General features: G+C 39.7%; 1 protein-coding gene across 1 annotated transcript; it reads right to left on the bottom strand.

Moving 5' to 3' along the window:
- Positions 1-10,877: 10,877 nt before the first annotated feature.
- On the bottom strand, positions 10,878-15,141 carry lrrc69 (leucine rich repeat containing 69). Its single transcript, XM_084739691.1, has 8 exons — positions 14,196-15,141; positions 13,939-14,065; positions 13,765-13,837; positions 12,793-12,988; positions 12,579-12,650; positions 11,498-11,599; positions 11,215-11,394; positions 10,878-11,089 (listed from the first exon to the last, which is right to left on the bottom strand). Exons 1-8 carry the CDS (start codon positions 14,367-14,369, stop codon positions 10,982-10,984), a joined length of 1,032 nt encoding a protein of 343 aa, XP_084595817.1. The 5' UTR covers positions 14,370-15,141; the 3' UTR covers positions 10,878-10,981.
- Positions 15,142-15,217: the final 76 nt, after the last annotated feature.

Raw genomic sequence — 15,217 nt, 5'->3', positions numbered from 1 at the left:
TAAACTCTTCTCTCTACCTACGCTGCTGTAACCTATGAATTTTAAGTCTGCAGAGACTGTATATAAAAGATGGACAGGGAGTTGCAATGATTAAAAATGATTGTGGTATTTAAAATGTGGAGTCAGCTGAGGGCGGCTTTCACTTTGATTTTGTTGGACTGTCAGTTTGTCCTTCACTTCGACCCAGACTGAAGGATCTCAACAGTGTTCAGACAAACAGCCGTGAGATTTTGCACAGCCATTCAAGGTCCCCAGATTAAGAATCTTGCTGACTTTAAGCGATACCCTCACCTTTCTTCCAGCATCACCATGTTTTTTTTTTTTTGGCGTTTAGTGAAAGGTCTCCACAGCTGTTGAATGGGTTACCATGCAATCTGGTTTAACAGAATGAATCCTAACAAATTTGGTGATCCCTTAACTTTTCATCAAACAACATCATTATTAGTCCAGCTCTCTTCTTGCTCAATTTAGAGTGAAGTATATCTGTTTTACAAGCTGTACGTCAGATTACTTCCTGTCAATGCTGTAAAGTTGGCTTGCTTACAAGATTAGTAATTTTTCATCCTAAAGTTGATTACTTTGTTTTCCACAGTTAGCTTGGTACATATTTTTAATAATGTTCACCATTTGTCTTTGTATATAGTGTTTTTGAGCATTTTGATAATCACCTCAGTGCCTTACATAACCATTAGTAAGTAGCTACCTAGCTAGCATCATTGTCTTCGTTCAAACTTGACAGAAACAAAATAAAACTCACCAAAAAGGTCTAGTTGCCCCTATAGCTCAGTTTGTAGAGCATGCGCCCCATGAACTGAGGCTGTCTGTCCTCTGCAGCTGCTGCCAGTTCGACTCCCGCCTGCGTCCCAGCTGCATGTCGTCCCTCTCTGTCCACCGGCTTTCCTGTCATATCTTCAGCTGTCTCTGTCAAAAAATAAAGGTAGAAGATAGATGTGAAAACATTCTGGCTCTGCATGCTGGTTCTCCTCACCACTGCTCCGAGTTTTATTTTGTTTCTGTTGAGTCGGAATGAAGATTCAAGTTAGCTAGCTCACATTGATGACGCACTGAAAAGATTATCAAGACCCTCAAAAACACTGTATTAAAAAAAAACAAAGGGTAAATACTATAAACAAATCCAAACCAGTCCCTACCCACTACCACTTCACTACAAGTGTCACTCCAAATCAAGTCACACTCGAGTAGCTGTGGAGGGCACTTCTGATGAACGGCAGGGCAGAAAAAGGAAGTGGAATTATGGGACACCCTTTGCTCTCTAACTGAAGAGGGAAGCAACCATAACCATAGCAATGGATAGACGCGCTGCTTACACAGCAGCTACGAGAGGCTAGGATAACCACTTGCAGAAGACATAGGCGTCTAAAATGTATTGCAGTATTGCTGAATCAGCAAGAGGTAAACTAACTTACTGCATTGCATTCGCTGTTGTGTATTTCATTGAATAAGCCTGTTGGATAAGATTAAATGTGACTGTAGTGACTCCTGTAGGTAACACACAAACCACAAGCAGGCATCATTACCATTTCACAAATATCTCCCAACCCGCCGTAGGCTAGTTAATTGTCTCTCCCTACTGCAACAGATCTGAATAACCAGTTCTGGTATCATTCACATTTCGGCTATGAAGTGATGAAGCGATGAAGTGATGAAAGTCCTAATATATAAATACAACATGGTCACTGTTTACAGTACAATTACCTACCTAATTATTTGTATTTACCTCTCTGATGTAGGCTAGATTATCAATACAGTAAGCGCAATATACAAGGCTATGTGCTTAATGATAAATGAAACATAAACGAAATATACAAATCAAATATATGTAGCAATAATTAATTTATTATGTATGTGATGTACAGAGTCAAATTGTCACTACAGTGTATATTAGCTGTTTGGATTCAGAAATCGATGACATTAGGATATGAAAAAGGATGTCCTGTCTTTTCCAATCCCATAGTCATATGGACAGTTTTTAATTTATTTTTGTGTAGGTTATGCATGCAAACAGTTCCATCTTTTACTACCTTTAACACATTGTGTGATTTTGTTTGAGACTGTAAAGTCAGTGTGAGGAAAACAAAAGTTTGAGTGCTTAACCTAAAATACTTGACAAAGTAGAAAGACAGGACTCTTACATTTGTATGTTGTTTCCTCCATTCTCCTGATTTATCAGTCCACTTATACTTCGCTACAACTACTTCTAATTGTTTTGGGACGGCCCTTAGTTTGGCAAACCTCTGTGTGAACATGTGAACGTGGATAGTGCGAGGGGATAGGTGCTGGTTTGGGATTGAGCCTATTTACCAGGCAAGCTGTGAAAGGTGAAGTAACTAACTGAAGGATGAAGGTAACATTACTATAGCGCTGAAGAAGTAAACAGATGTGCAGCTCGTAACCTAGATCTACGTCTCACTACATTGTGCACGTAGAAAATACTTTTGTTTAAAATCAAATACCGGCAAAGCTAGTGGCAATCCATCAGTCTCAGCTGCAGTTTGTGTTATGTGCTATTTAAGAAATATTAGCATGCTAACATGTGAAGCACATAGGCTAAACATTACACTTGCTAAACATCCCAATGTTGTCATTGTGAGCATGCTGCTTGCTGGCTGCATCTTTGGACAGCTTTACAAAGCCGCTAGTGTGGCGGTAGACTGTTTTTCAATTGTACGTACAAAGAAAAGTTAGACTATACATTCTCAAGTATGTATGCATGCAGTGTCTGTGTCCACATTCATTGTCCTGACAAAATTCATTCTTGTCATGTCTCTGTTTACAAAACCAAGTGTGCTTGAAATGGCAAACAAATTGGCTAGAGGGTGAGAAAATACAGCTGAGCGACAAAAGCACTGTTCTTATTTCCAGCATTGTGTAAAATGACTGAATGGTACAACTTATGAATATACATGGCATCTTACTATAATAAAACAGACAAGTGTGCAGTTGAAACTTGCCTGACATATTTTGTTTCAGTTTTGTCAGCAGCTACTGTGTGATGTTAGAAGAAAACAAGATGCTTAATAAGAAATTAAGGATTAATAAACGTGGAACTTTAGAGGATGTGGTGTTTTTCATGAGGACAGAATGAAGAACAAAGAATGACATAAGCTTTTTGGGGTAAAAAACAAAAGAAAAAACACAGACAGGAATGGGCAGTGTCAGATTGAGATATTAACCCACATATTCCTGAAGGACGTTCACTTGTGCAGGACGTTCATTTGGCTGGTTGGCTGGGTTGTGGGTCTGCTCATCCAGCCGGCCTGCACATCGCAGACAGATGTTCGGCCAGCCAAGCCTGCAGCGCCACAGGCAGTGTGTGTTCTAGAAAAACCCGGAGACCAGATGCTGCTACCTGGTGTCCCACCCGCCTGCCGCTATGCTATACTGGGCATGCTCCAGTGGCCATCACATGACCTCAAACTGGGTTTTGAGATTGTGTGCCGTCAATCATATTGATGATAGAGTAGAGTGGAGCTGGAAGTGAAAGCCTTCGTAGGGTTGGCTCAGCAGGTTCACTACTGTGTGTCTGACAGGCTGAATTCATATGCCAGATTGTTTTGAGTAATGAATCAAATAAGGTGGCTATAAGAAAGAGTGAAATACTTCTGAATGTGTGTCAAAGGATATACATTTTCTAACTGAGAAGTCAACTACAGTGTAAAACAGGGGTGTCAAACATAGGGCCCGTGAGCCAGAACTGGCCTGACAAAGGGTCCAGTCCAGCTCAGTGGATGCCAGTGGTGACAGAATTGCAGACATGCCATTAATTCCAGTTTTTCAATAAAATGCACTGCTATTCCTGATTTATATTGTTGAAATTGCACTTATGTACCTTAAGACATCTCAGGCATTTCATCATCTGTTTTGTAAACTCTATCTTAGTGAATATTTTACTGCTTTACACTAAAAAAGGGGGAACATTTTGAGGTAATGTTACTTATGAATTAATATGCAATGGCTTTACAGACCAGGCTCACTTGACTTTAAAATGGGCTGTAAGTGGCCTATGAAGTAAAATGGGTTGAGTAATATCAAACCTTAGGATGATAGAAATTAATATGACACAATAAAGGATTATTTGGGGAAAATGAAAGCTTCAGAACACATCATAAAACACCACATGGCATCCCACTGAGTGAGCTATCTGAAATAACATCAAAAGATATAATGCAGGCAGCATCTACATCTTTCAGCCAGATTCTCCCCCCAGTTTTGTTCGCCAAATAAATAAACAGTCACTGCCTCCCGAACAAACAGAGACACAGATTCTTCGTCCCTCTCCGCAGTCTCTGTCATTACCAAACCCGAGGAAACTTTCGAAGAGATTCAAAGACACTCAAGATTAAAGATTTATTTGTTCTTTTGAAGTTCCAGCAGTGTTTTTGTCTTATTTCTTCGACAAATGCGGCGTGGTAATGGTGTTTTCGCAGCATGGTTGAGGCTGACCCAGAACTGCCAGAGAGAGGTTGCTGGCCTGACGGCCAGGCTCGAGTCTCAAAACTCCCCTAATGAGGAATGGCTCAGTAATGGCATCACTTCCTTGTAACCTCAAAGGACACACAGTTTACTTGCTTGTATTCCAACTGTTATTTATATATTATCTTGCGGTGTGATAAAGAAAAGACTGGGAGGAAGCTTATTAGACTGGTACATCTGGGTGGCTTTGTTTTGTCTTTTTATAGTCTACTGCACTTCAAATCCAGCTTTTCTAGATTATATTTTCCCACCTAATCTATATCAAGGATGCTCTTTTGTTGAATTGTGTTAATTCTGATGAAGAGATGGGGCAGTTATTGTCTTGTACATCTGGTGTCTTTTCCCCCTTTTTTTCTATTTATATGCATCAGTGAGTGCAAGCAAACTTTCACCTTTTCTCATATTTTGGTTGCACTTTTTAGATTTAATAGTCACACATGAGTTACAGTGCTCTGATCTGATGCTTAAATTTCAATTAAGCTTTGAATTCCAGTGAAAGCTCATTGTTCTCGCTTTTATTAGCTGCTCTATCTCTTAGATTCATCAGGCATATCTCAGTGTGCCCTGCATCAGTGCATCTCTCTCCTCATCTTGCTCGAGAGCCAGCAGAGAATCACACTGCCCCCTAGTGCCCACAGTCATTAGTGACACAACAGAATTGATTGTGCAGCCGTCAAGCAGACAATACCCTGGTACTCTGCCAGTGGCTCGATACCAAGATCTGTCATGGGCAGCGATGCACAACAATAGATTCTACTGATTGGAGTGGTGCACACTCCTGGCTATGACACTGGCCTACCGCTCGCTATCGAATGGCTGTTTTTCTCCCTCTCTCCAGTCACACAGCCCCTAATTCAGCAATCAATGCTACTCATTTTAATAGCACCTCTGCTGATGCCCCGAGGAGGGAAGGGGAGAAATCAGGGTGAGCCAGTGTCAAATCATTCTTCCGCAATCATGGCTTTGATGGATCTGTGAAAATGACTAAACATGCAACACACAGTGCTGCAGAGGGGATATCATGCCGGACAGCGTTTGTTAATGGAACCAGTCGCACAGACTTGTTTAAGCACAAGACTATAAAACTTTAAAGTGTGGATTCATGTACAACCACTGATAGCCATGCAAACGATGTATTACGTCCAAACATACGGTGGCCCTGAAGGTCAAAACACAGCAACACACAAAACACAACAACAATGCAGAAAACAACAAATCACAAAACACAACATATCACAAAACAACATTTCACAAATCACAATGACATTAGTTGTATTTTGTGGAATGATATGTTTAGTGAAATGTCGAATTTCATGAAATCTTATTGTGTTGTCTGAATTGTTGTATTTGACCTTCAGGGCCACCGTACGAACACATAATACTGAGAATTAAGAAAAAATAAGGAGTGCTGCACAGGGTCACAAAAGTGGTATTGGCAAAGCAGAAGATGAAAAAATCAGGTGCTCTTCAAGAATGGGACCAAAAAATGAAACTAAAACAAGCTTGACTGTCCAATTTAATGACGAGTGTAAATGTGAATTAATAAAGTGTGATGGCAGTCTGCAATGATCCGAGGCACTCTGATAATAAGTTTAAAAATCCTTTATCAACTCATAGATACACATCTGTAATTCTGACACTGCATGCTACACAGAGTGTAAAATCAAAACAACAACAGTCAACAGTATAGAGACAAGGCTGCATATGACCTTCAGCTGCAAACACTCACATTTTCATCATATCCATTACAATAAAAGCTTGCATTCAGCATCCTTTATTCTGCTTTTAGTGAACATATCACTTGCCTCTTCAGCCCTGAGATGCAATGTGAGCTCCAGCAGCCATAGGCTCTTCTAAAGACATCCTAAGTAAGTGCTCCAAATGACAAGACAGACTAAATACCCCCTAACAAACGATACAAGACTGCAGAAAGCGCTTTAACAAAGGAGGTATGTAATGAACCCCAGGTGCCTTCTCCCCAATACATCATCCTGAGTGAATTTGCCAACATCACTCTCTTTACCTCCAAGCATGGTAAATGAGAATTTATGCGCCTGCTACTTTATCATTCTTTACTTTTTTCACCCCCATGAGGTAGCCATGCCATGCGAGACAGATATTTCCACCAAAGGCAATATCCCCTCGTAGTAATTATATCAGAGCGAGAGAATGGCTCATTAACATATGCTAGGCATGTCAGGAATTTACAAGCGCCTTTTGTAGATGCCTCTCGTCAGTGTGCTGCTCCCATCCGTATGGTGTCTCCTTTGAGGATGCAACCTCCTCATTTCCATACACGTCAATCAAGCCGGTGCGTGGTTTTTAGAATTATTCTGTGCAAAAACACAGGGCTCTCTGAATGTGGCAATCATAAGGGACAGCTCAGTGATATGGAAAAAGTGTGTGTGTGTGCACATGTGTGGGGGTGCGACTATGTGTTTTGTGAAACGACATGATGAAAACAAAGCGATGGGGGCAAAATTATCTTGATGATGTGTCATCAATGCAGAGTGGGTGGAGTGATTGTATTTGCTCTTCTGCGGTGTGTTAAAGAGGCATGTGCGTACGTGTGAGTACATGCAGAAAGCTTGACACCAGACACCAGACAGACTAACAGACAAGTCCTGAGGCCACTGAGCTAGTGGCAGCGCTGCTGCTGCTTCACTGCTTCAGGACCCAACATCTGCTGCCTTTAAGAAGACACATACTGTTGGCCTTTCACCCATTAGCACAGTGCCAGCAGAGTGAAATGACCTATTTATTAGTCGTGTTCATATACATATACATACAACCCTTAAAACAATTTCTGAATTTTCCACTGTGAGGTCATGATGTAAATCCAGTGAATATATTCTGAAATTATAGATAATTTATGGCAAAATTCATCCTAGAACAAAATGGTGTCTCTGTAACCTTAGTAATGGAAATTAAGTCTTTAAAAAGTTTGAATGTAAATGTGTGAACAAACAGCTCTCTTTCAGTGCCAGAGGCAGGACAGCAAAGTCTGTAGTGATATAACCAAGCAGCATTTCCCTGTGAAGTGCCGTGTATTTATAACAAACCAAAGCTGGACTTAATGGAAAACTACTACTAATTTTGGGTGTACAATATCCTTGTGGATGCAATGGTAAGATTGTGGGAAATGCATTTTTTTGCTTTTTTGCCAAGAGCAAGGTGAGAAGATCGATACAACTATTGTGTCTATACGGTAATTATGAAGCTACCATCAGTAGCAAGTTAGCTTAGCTTAGCATAAAGACTGGAAACAAGGAAGACAGACAGCTAAGAAAATCCACCGAGCAATAATAAGCTCCCTGAGTAACACATTGTATCTTGTTTCTTTCTTTCTGGTCTCTGTTTCTTCCCTTTATGATGTCAATATTAACATTATTTAAATTTTACATTATAGTTAAACATTAGTTGTGACAGTTCCCAGAAATGGATAATAGAGAAGAGAAAAAATGGACCACCTCCACCACATTAAAGTGATGAAGTACTGTGTAACATACTATATTAATATATATATATGAATTCATATTTTACATCAGGTATTCAAGATTTTCAGGAACAAAGTTTCTGTCTGTTAGTGTCTTTGTTCAATTTCTGGTGGTCCTTTGTACAGCCAGTGAATCTATGTAGAATGTATGGTCTCGGACAGCGGCACTCTTCATGAAGGAAGGTTTGTGTATTCTGCATTCCATTTTTTTCCCCAAAGGTCATGAAAAAACCCTTACATTAAAAAGTACAGAGAAAAGTAGAAAATTGTAAAATTCTTATGGCAGCAATGGCATCGTGTCCATGGTGCTGAAGTAGTAGTCAGATTTGTAATTGTGCCGTTTTGTCTTGGATCGATAATATTCACTGTTATAAATTCAATTTAAGACATTTTTAAAATCCATTTAGTCAAAGAATATGCCTACACAAAATATATAAATACATCCTTTGGGAGGTATACATGGGTGTGTGTATGTGTTGGTTGGTTGGTGGAAGGGGGCTGCTCCCACTGGACCAACCCACCAGTTAAAAATGAACAAATCATTGACTGTATATACTTATATGTCAGAGACAATGTTAATGACATGACATGATTTCTGTTTTTGGGTGGATCATTCATGTGTGTGTGTGTTGAGAACATATATTATGATGTAGTCATAATTTACTGAATCTTTTGGGAAAAAAAACTGTAATAAAATAAAATACAAACAAAGAAGGGCACTAATGCAGGAGCTCAGCTGGTGCTGTGCTCCAGTGGCCCCGACTGCTTCTCTTTGTCTGCTTGACCCTGAGGCTCTGTCCACTCCACGCCAACAAGGCCAAGACAGACTGGTGTGGTGTTTAGTTCCACCACACTGGCTGACTTGGCCCGGTGCCCTCACACTGTAACTGACAGTAAACTAACTGAGCTGACTGGAAAAGAAATTCAGGCTAAAAAAAACAAACATAAACACATCCACTTAAACAGATGGCAGCTTCGTTTTAGTGTTCCTGTGCTGTAAATGTACAGCAGCTTTGTAATTGATTTTTTAAAAAAAACAGATAGGGCAAGTGAAAACGAACAAAAGAAATAATTTTAAAAGGATATGGATCCATTGGCTGGGAGTGAAAAAGTGACCTCACAGTAGCATAACAGGAGTTTGACAGAAACCCCACAAAGTGAGATGAAGATGGAGAGAAAAGTCATTTTGTGTTTGAATGAGTCTGGTCTTTTGCCCCGGCAAATGTCATTGCAATGACTGAAGACCCGATGTCCATTTCCATCACCGACCGCTCTCTCTATCTCCCTCTTTCTTTCTCATTCTTTGTCATTGCCTTTTTCCCTTTAAGTGCACTTTCGCCCACACCACTTGGAAATTGATTGAAACAAAATGTCACAATTATGCCCTGTAGCTCGCCGCTTCAATTATTCATCAATTAGGGGCTAGGCTCCTTTTTTTCTCTCCTCTGAGCTGATTTTTCATTCAGTTTGCTCGAGATGTATGGCTCCCCTGCTGTTAACCAGTCCAAAGTCATTAGTTTCTGGGTTTGCAATTAAACCTGATGCCTTATGCATGAGGCTCCGACTCAGTAGACACACGCAGCAGCGGCCGCAGCAGCTAGTGAACGAGCTAGCGAGCTCTGGAGGCGTGGATGGGAAATTAATTTGCTAGAAATGAAGTTCTCTCTCCCCTCCCTCTCCCTCTATCTCTCTGTTGTCTGGCAGGTTGGAACAGATGCCACTGGCTGGAGATGGAGACAGAGATGGGGCAGCTATGGAACAGCACCGACAGGGGAATACGATCTCACTAGATTTACACAGCCAATGTATGTGTAGGAGATATCAAAAAAATGTTTGGGTAGAAGCACTTCCTGGACTCAAATTTAGTTTGTCTGAGGTGCTCTTTGGATAAGGACACATGTGCGCACAGAAATCACAAAACCTCCAAAGCACTCTCTTTCAAAACATTTAAAATGCCTTTATTTTCACAGCAAGGTCACGTTAGACCTTAAAACAAACAACGCAGCATGAAGCCTTTGTCAGCTGACGAAGAGAGTGCCTTTGGGTTTTTGTGGGGTTTTTTCTGCATACACAAGTGCAGAAGACATATTGTAGTATTTTTCTTTTTGATTCAGACATTGCTATAATTCTTTCAGCAGTGTGTGACTGTACTGGGTCAATAAACCACATACAGTTAGATACAACAAAGACAGTCTCATACAATGGAGTCTGCAATAAATCAGTTTTTGTTCAAACTTCTCTTGAATGCAAACTAAAAATATCTTTTTCATAAACTTTTAATTAGGCTGCATCCATGTGGTTACTGGTTAAAAAGAAAAAAAATGAAGACAAACTCCCATGATCCCACACTACTTCACAACATCATCAAAGTCCATATTTTGTTATTGTTTTGATTAAGACACCCCTAATAGCAGAAACTACATCCTGTTCATTTAACTGTAACTAATGGTTACTCACATGCTGAAAGTAAAGTACAGAGTTGTCAGTTATATATTACATGCCTGCACTGATCAACCAATGTGAGAAAGAAGCTGTAGTTGATTCAGATATTCACATGTAAAGGTTTAGTCTAAGTAGCACACAAGTACATAGTAGTAAGCAAAGTCACCATGTACAGCCCTGGTATCCATTTGTTGCTATGTTAATTCTATTACTGGTAACTTCATTAATGCTTCAGTTAGCACACAGTATAAATATACTCTGCATGCTATCAAATGAAGTCTGTATTGAGCGTTTACACTGGGCATTTTTCCATGATCATTTAGTGCCACCTAGTGACCACAGAGTCAAATAACATCTGTGGGATATTTGAGTGCATGTGCTTAGTTACTCTCCACCACTGCACCTTAGTAAAGTATGTTCAACATTGTTTGGGTGAGGTCTACTGTTAAATTTGCATATTAGTAGATTTGTGCACAGAGTTTCAGTTTAAAAAAATGAGATGGCAAAGTGATCTAGATGGAAAATATGACTTTTTTAATAAACTTGTATTTATCTTGTAGTAACACCATAGTAGGAGTGTCCCTCTGTATTAAAGCACTTGTAGGAACAAAGAAGGGCACATACTGGAATTGTCAGCGAACTCCTCATTTTCATGTGCTGTAAAAAACAAAAACATGACATGTAACATTTAATTACATGAGCCACTACATCTCTATTCTGTTTAACTGCAGTATTATTTGACCAGTTCCCACTGAATCACAAATCATAAAATCTTTTCACACCTTCTTCAGACTGATAAAATGCACACACTCCAGCCAGGTGGTGAGGAAGGGGCTCCGGCAGAGCGCACAACAGCTGCCACTAGCCAACACGGCAGTCAGGAGCGGGTAGTGGGGAAGCGTCTTGTGGACCAGAGAGAACCTGTTTCTGTCCTCACGCAACACGAATCTGGCAACCAGTTCCTGGGAACCAAAGATGGACCAAGAATAATCACGTGCTACCTTATGTAGTGGATGATTAATATGGTAAAAGCTCTTCTGTCTGCTGACTTCAGTGACACTTTACCTTTAATGAAAGCACATCCACATCCTGCACCGATGACATCGGCTCGCAGCGCACAAACCTGTTGCCTTCACAGTAGAGCTCCTTCAGGGACATCAGGTGAAACTACACAGAGTAATGTCAGATCAGATATTCAGCATTCTTACAATTATCAGAATCTGTTTTTTTTTTTTTTTTTAATCCAACTGCCAATAAGATAAAGTCATTTAAAAATGCCCTACTGTAAATATATGCTTAAAGACATTTTACAAATTGTAGAACAAATTTAGGCTTTACTTCTTTTATTTATTTTTACTTTATTTACTTCATTAAACTTGGAGTAGCTACTTTGTTTATTTATGTATGTATTTTTCACTTGCTGACAGCGCTTTTATGGCTTTCTTGATAGGAAAGCTGAAGATATGACAGGGAAGTGGGGGAGAGAGTGGAGGGATGATATGCAGGGCCACAGGCAGGAGTTAAACCCACGGTTGTTGCAGAAGACTTGCCATCTCAGTACACTGGCCGCCTGCTCTACCAACTGAGCTTCCAGGCCATGAAATAGTTCTGTTTTAATTAAAGACATGCTCAAAGGCATTTCAACAAAGTTTTTGTTGCAGGTTTGTATTATTCTAAATTTTGACTCTGGTATCGGCCCTGAAAAAACTGCATCAGTCTAGGTCTGGGCGATATAATCAAATATTATAATATTTTTTATTGAATAACTGTTTATATTGCAACAGTTTTGTAGGGATGACTACTGGGGATTTCACAAAATATTAACACAATGAGATTTTTGACAAATAATCATCAGTAATGTGATTTAATGACTGTGGGTAAAAGCAAATAATAGAACATATTGAACAGTCTGGTAAGTTTAGAAAATTACGTTATTTTACTGTAGTGCTGCCACTGAAACCAGGAAAAGACAACACTTAGGACATAAATCAGTATCACAATATCCAAAATCTATCACAATATCTTGTCTCACATCACGACACAATGTAATATTGATAGATTGCTCAGCCCTACATCAGTTGACCCCTAGTTTTTAGATATTACCATGGTACAGCATTGTCCTGCTGAGTCATACTGTATATTGTACCTCAACAGGGAACATGGACAACTTGTTCCCAGCCACATCCAGAACTTGGAGTTTTGCCAGTGCCCCAATTCCCTGAGAGAAATGTAAGGCAAGTGTTTGGTTATGTGGCTCTAGCTGTTCTGTGTTAAACATGAAAAACACGGAATAGTATTAAATGTGTTGAGAGTCCAGCTGAGGACATTTAACAAAATCACATCAGTGAGTGAATACCCACCTCTGGTAGGCTGGTCAGGTTGTTTCTGGCTACATGTAGCTTGGTTAGTTCTTTACACTGGTACAGCTGCTGAGGAAGCTGAGACAAACAATTGGAAGTCAAGTTTATCTCAGACAACCGGGTGAGATGACCCAACTCAGCAGGGAGCTCCTCCATATTATTGTCCAGCACGCTGAGATGTTGAAGCCTTGTCAAACTAATGAGGAAAGACAGGTTTGCATTTGTGTTTGTAACATAGAAATATATTATTCTTAAACACAAGTTAATCAGTCAGCAATTGAAATAATTGTAATGATAAAAATTTAATTGGTAGTATTCTCAGGAACTTAGCTGTGTTGCACCATCAAAGAGTAATTCATTAGTTTTTTAGTCCACAAAGCCCTGCTGGAGTTTCACAGAGAAACAGCACTGCAGAATCTCCCAAACAGTTTAAGTGAATGGTGACCAGTTTTCAAACAGACAACCATTAAAAAAAAAAACTTAAAATGCCTCCATACTGCTCATCTGACATAATCTGAGCCTGCTCGGAGAGATTAAGGCTGAAAACAGGGTGTAAATGACATCTTTCAAGTCAAGTTGACATGTTGGGGCATCAGGAGACTTGGATCGCACCAGACTAGCAGTATGGAGTATTTTACATTGTTTTGTTTTTTTACATTTGAAAACTTGTCACCATTCACTTACATTGTTTGGGAGATTCTGCACTGCTGTTTTCTTGTGAAATTCCAGCAGTGTTTTGTGGACTAAAAAATGAACTTTAACCTTCAATCGGCATGAGAGTGAGTAGATAATGACTGAATGTTTTAATTTTTGGGTGAATCCCTTTTATTGTAAGCTATCTTAGAAGTTTGGTGCAACATAAATTAAAGTTTAACCATTATTTAATCAAGTTTATAAATTAATCATTGTTGATGTAACCCAGCCATAATTGCAGGCATGGAGATCTTGTATACAGTGGTGTCATAAATGTACCTTTTAATCTCTGGTGGAAGTCTCTGAATCAGGTTGTGGTTCAGATTGAGCACAACAAGGTTTTGTAAACCACCTGCAAAACATAAATCACAACGATGGGGCTCATTTTATTTTAACTTTGTTATTTTAACAAATCTTCCAAGGTGCTAATCATGCAGAACCGTGAGAACCTACCTAACACCTCAGGTAGCACCGCTGTAATTTGGTTGCTGAACAGATACAGTTTCTTCAAGGACTCCAGATGGCCCAAAACAGCAGGAACCTCCTTCAAGGCATTATTTCCCAAATTCAGCTCAGCCAGCTTGCAGGCATTACATAAGGAAAAAATATTTAATCACAAATCTGCGTGCTGTGTAACACATTTAAAGAGTTATCTTGGAAATGTTCCAGCAGACAGATGAGCTGGGAGCAAACAAACGGAGCAGACTCACATGTTGTAGGGAGAGCAGCTCGGCGGGCAGAGCTGTGATGAAGTTATTGTTCAACAGCAGAACTGAGAGGTTTGTTAATCTGGAAACACACCTGGGAACCTTGTTTATTTTCTTTGAGGCCAAATTTAAAGAAGTTCCATTGCCATAAAAAACTCTCGCCACTGACTCGGCCATTTAGAAAACCAACGTCAAGCACCTGCGTTGGAGTTTCCATGGCGACAAGAGGCTCGTTAGCGATCGCGTGTAGAAGGGAAGCCGAGGTTTGCGAAACTCTCGCGAGATTTGTTAGGATTGTTTCTTTGATGTACAAATTAATTATGTCTTATAATATGACAACGCTGTGGTTAAGATCTGAGTATGATTGGGGACAAGTGCTAGGTCAGAGTTAGGGAAAGACCGTGGTTTGGGTTTCAATTGTCACTCTCGCGAGACATTGCGAGGGTCTGGGGTTCCCTTCTCGACATACCAATGAAGGTTTGCTTTGAGCCAGTAGCGGCATCTAGTGGTTGCAGCTAAGAATAGCAGCATGTTTCCCTGTGCTCACTTTGTTGATTAAACTCTCACTGTACAGGCAGTCAGTGGTGTAATGTAACCAGGCATATGTGGCAGTTTACTTGAATATTTTCTTTTCTTGCTACTTTACTAGTCACTACATTAACAATTCCACTTTTACATGAATGCATAAGCAATAATCAATCAAAAATCAAATCGCAGGTAAAGTAAGTGACTCAAAATTTGGCTCAGTAAAGAACTTAAATAAATGTCATAAATGCACTTAGGTACATTTATATTTTCCAAAATTATTTAATGAGGCAGTCTTTGATTATATTATGTGAAGTTGGCCAAAAGCAGACATGACATATTTAACCTATTTTACCTCATTTTAATAACTTGCATTAATCTGAAAGAGATCCTTTGTTATCAAAATACCACATCCACATAGAATTAAAGTATTGGGACTGAGGCAGTAGTGTGCAGGCATTTCTTCAACTTTTTGCACATAGAATTGTTGCTAAACATAT

The sequence above is a fragment of the Lutjanus erythropterus genome, chromosome 16 (genome assembly GCF_056507025.1).
Source record: "Lutjanus erythropterus isolate fLutEry1 chromosome 16, fLutEry1.hap2, whole genome shotgun sequence".
NCBI classification, from domain to species: domain Eukaryota; kingdom Metazoa; phylum Chordata; class Actinopteri; order Lutjaniformes; family Lutjanidae; genus Lutjanus; species Lutjanus erythropterus.
The sequence above is the reverse complement of the archived record's forward strand: the minus strand, read 5'-3'. Positions and strand labels throughout refer to the sequence as shown.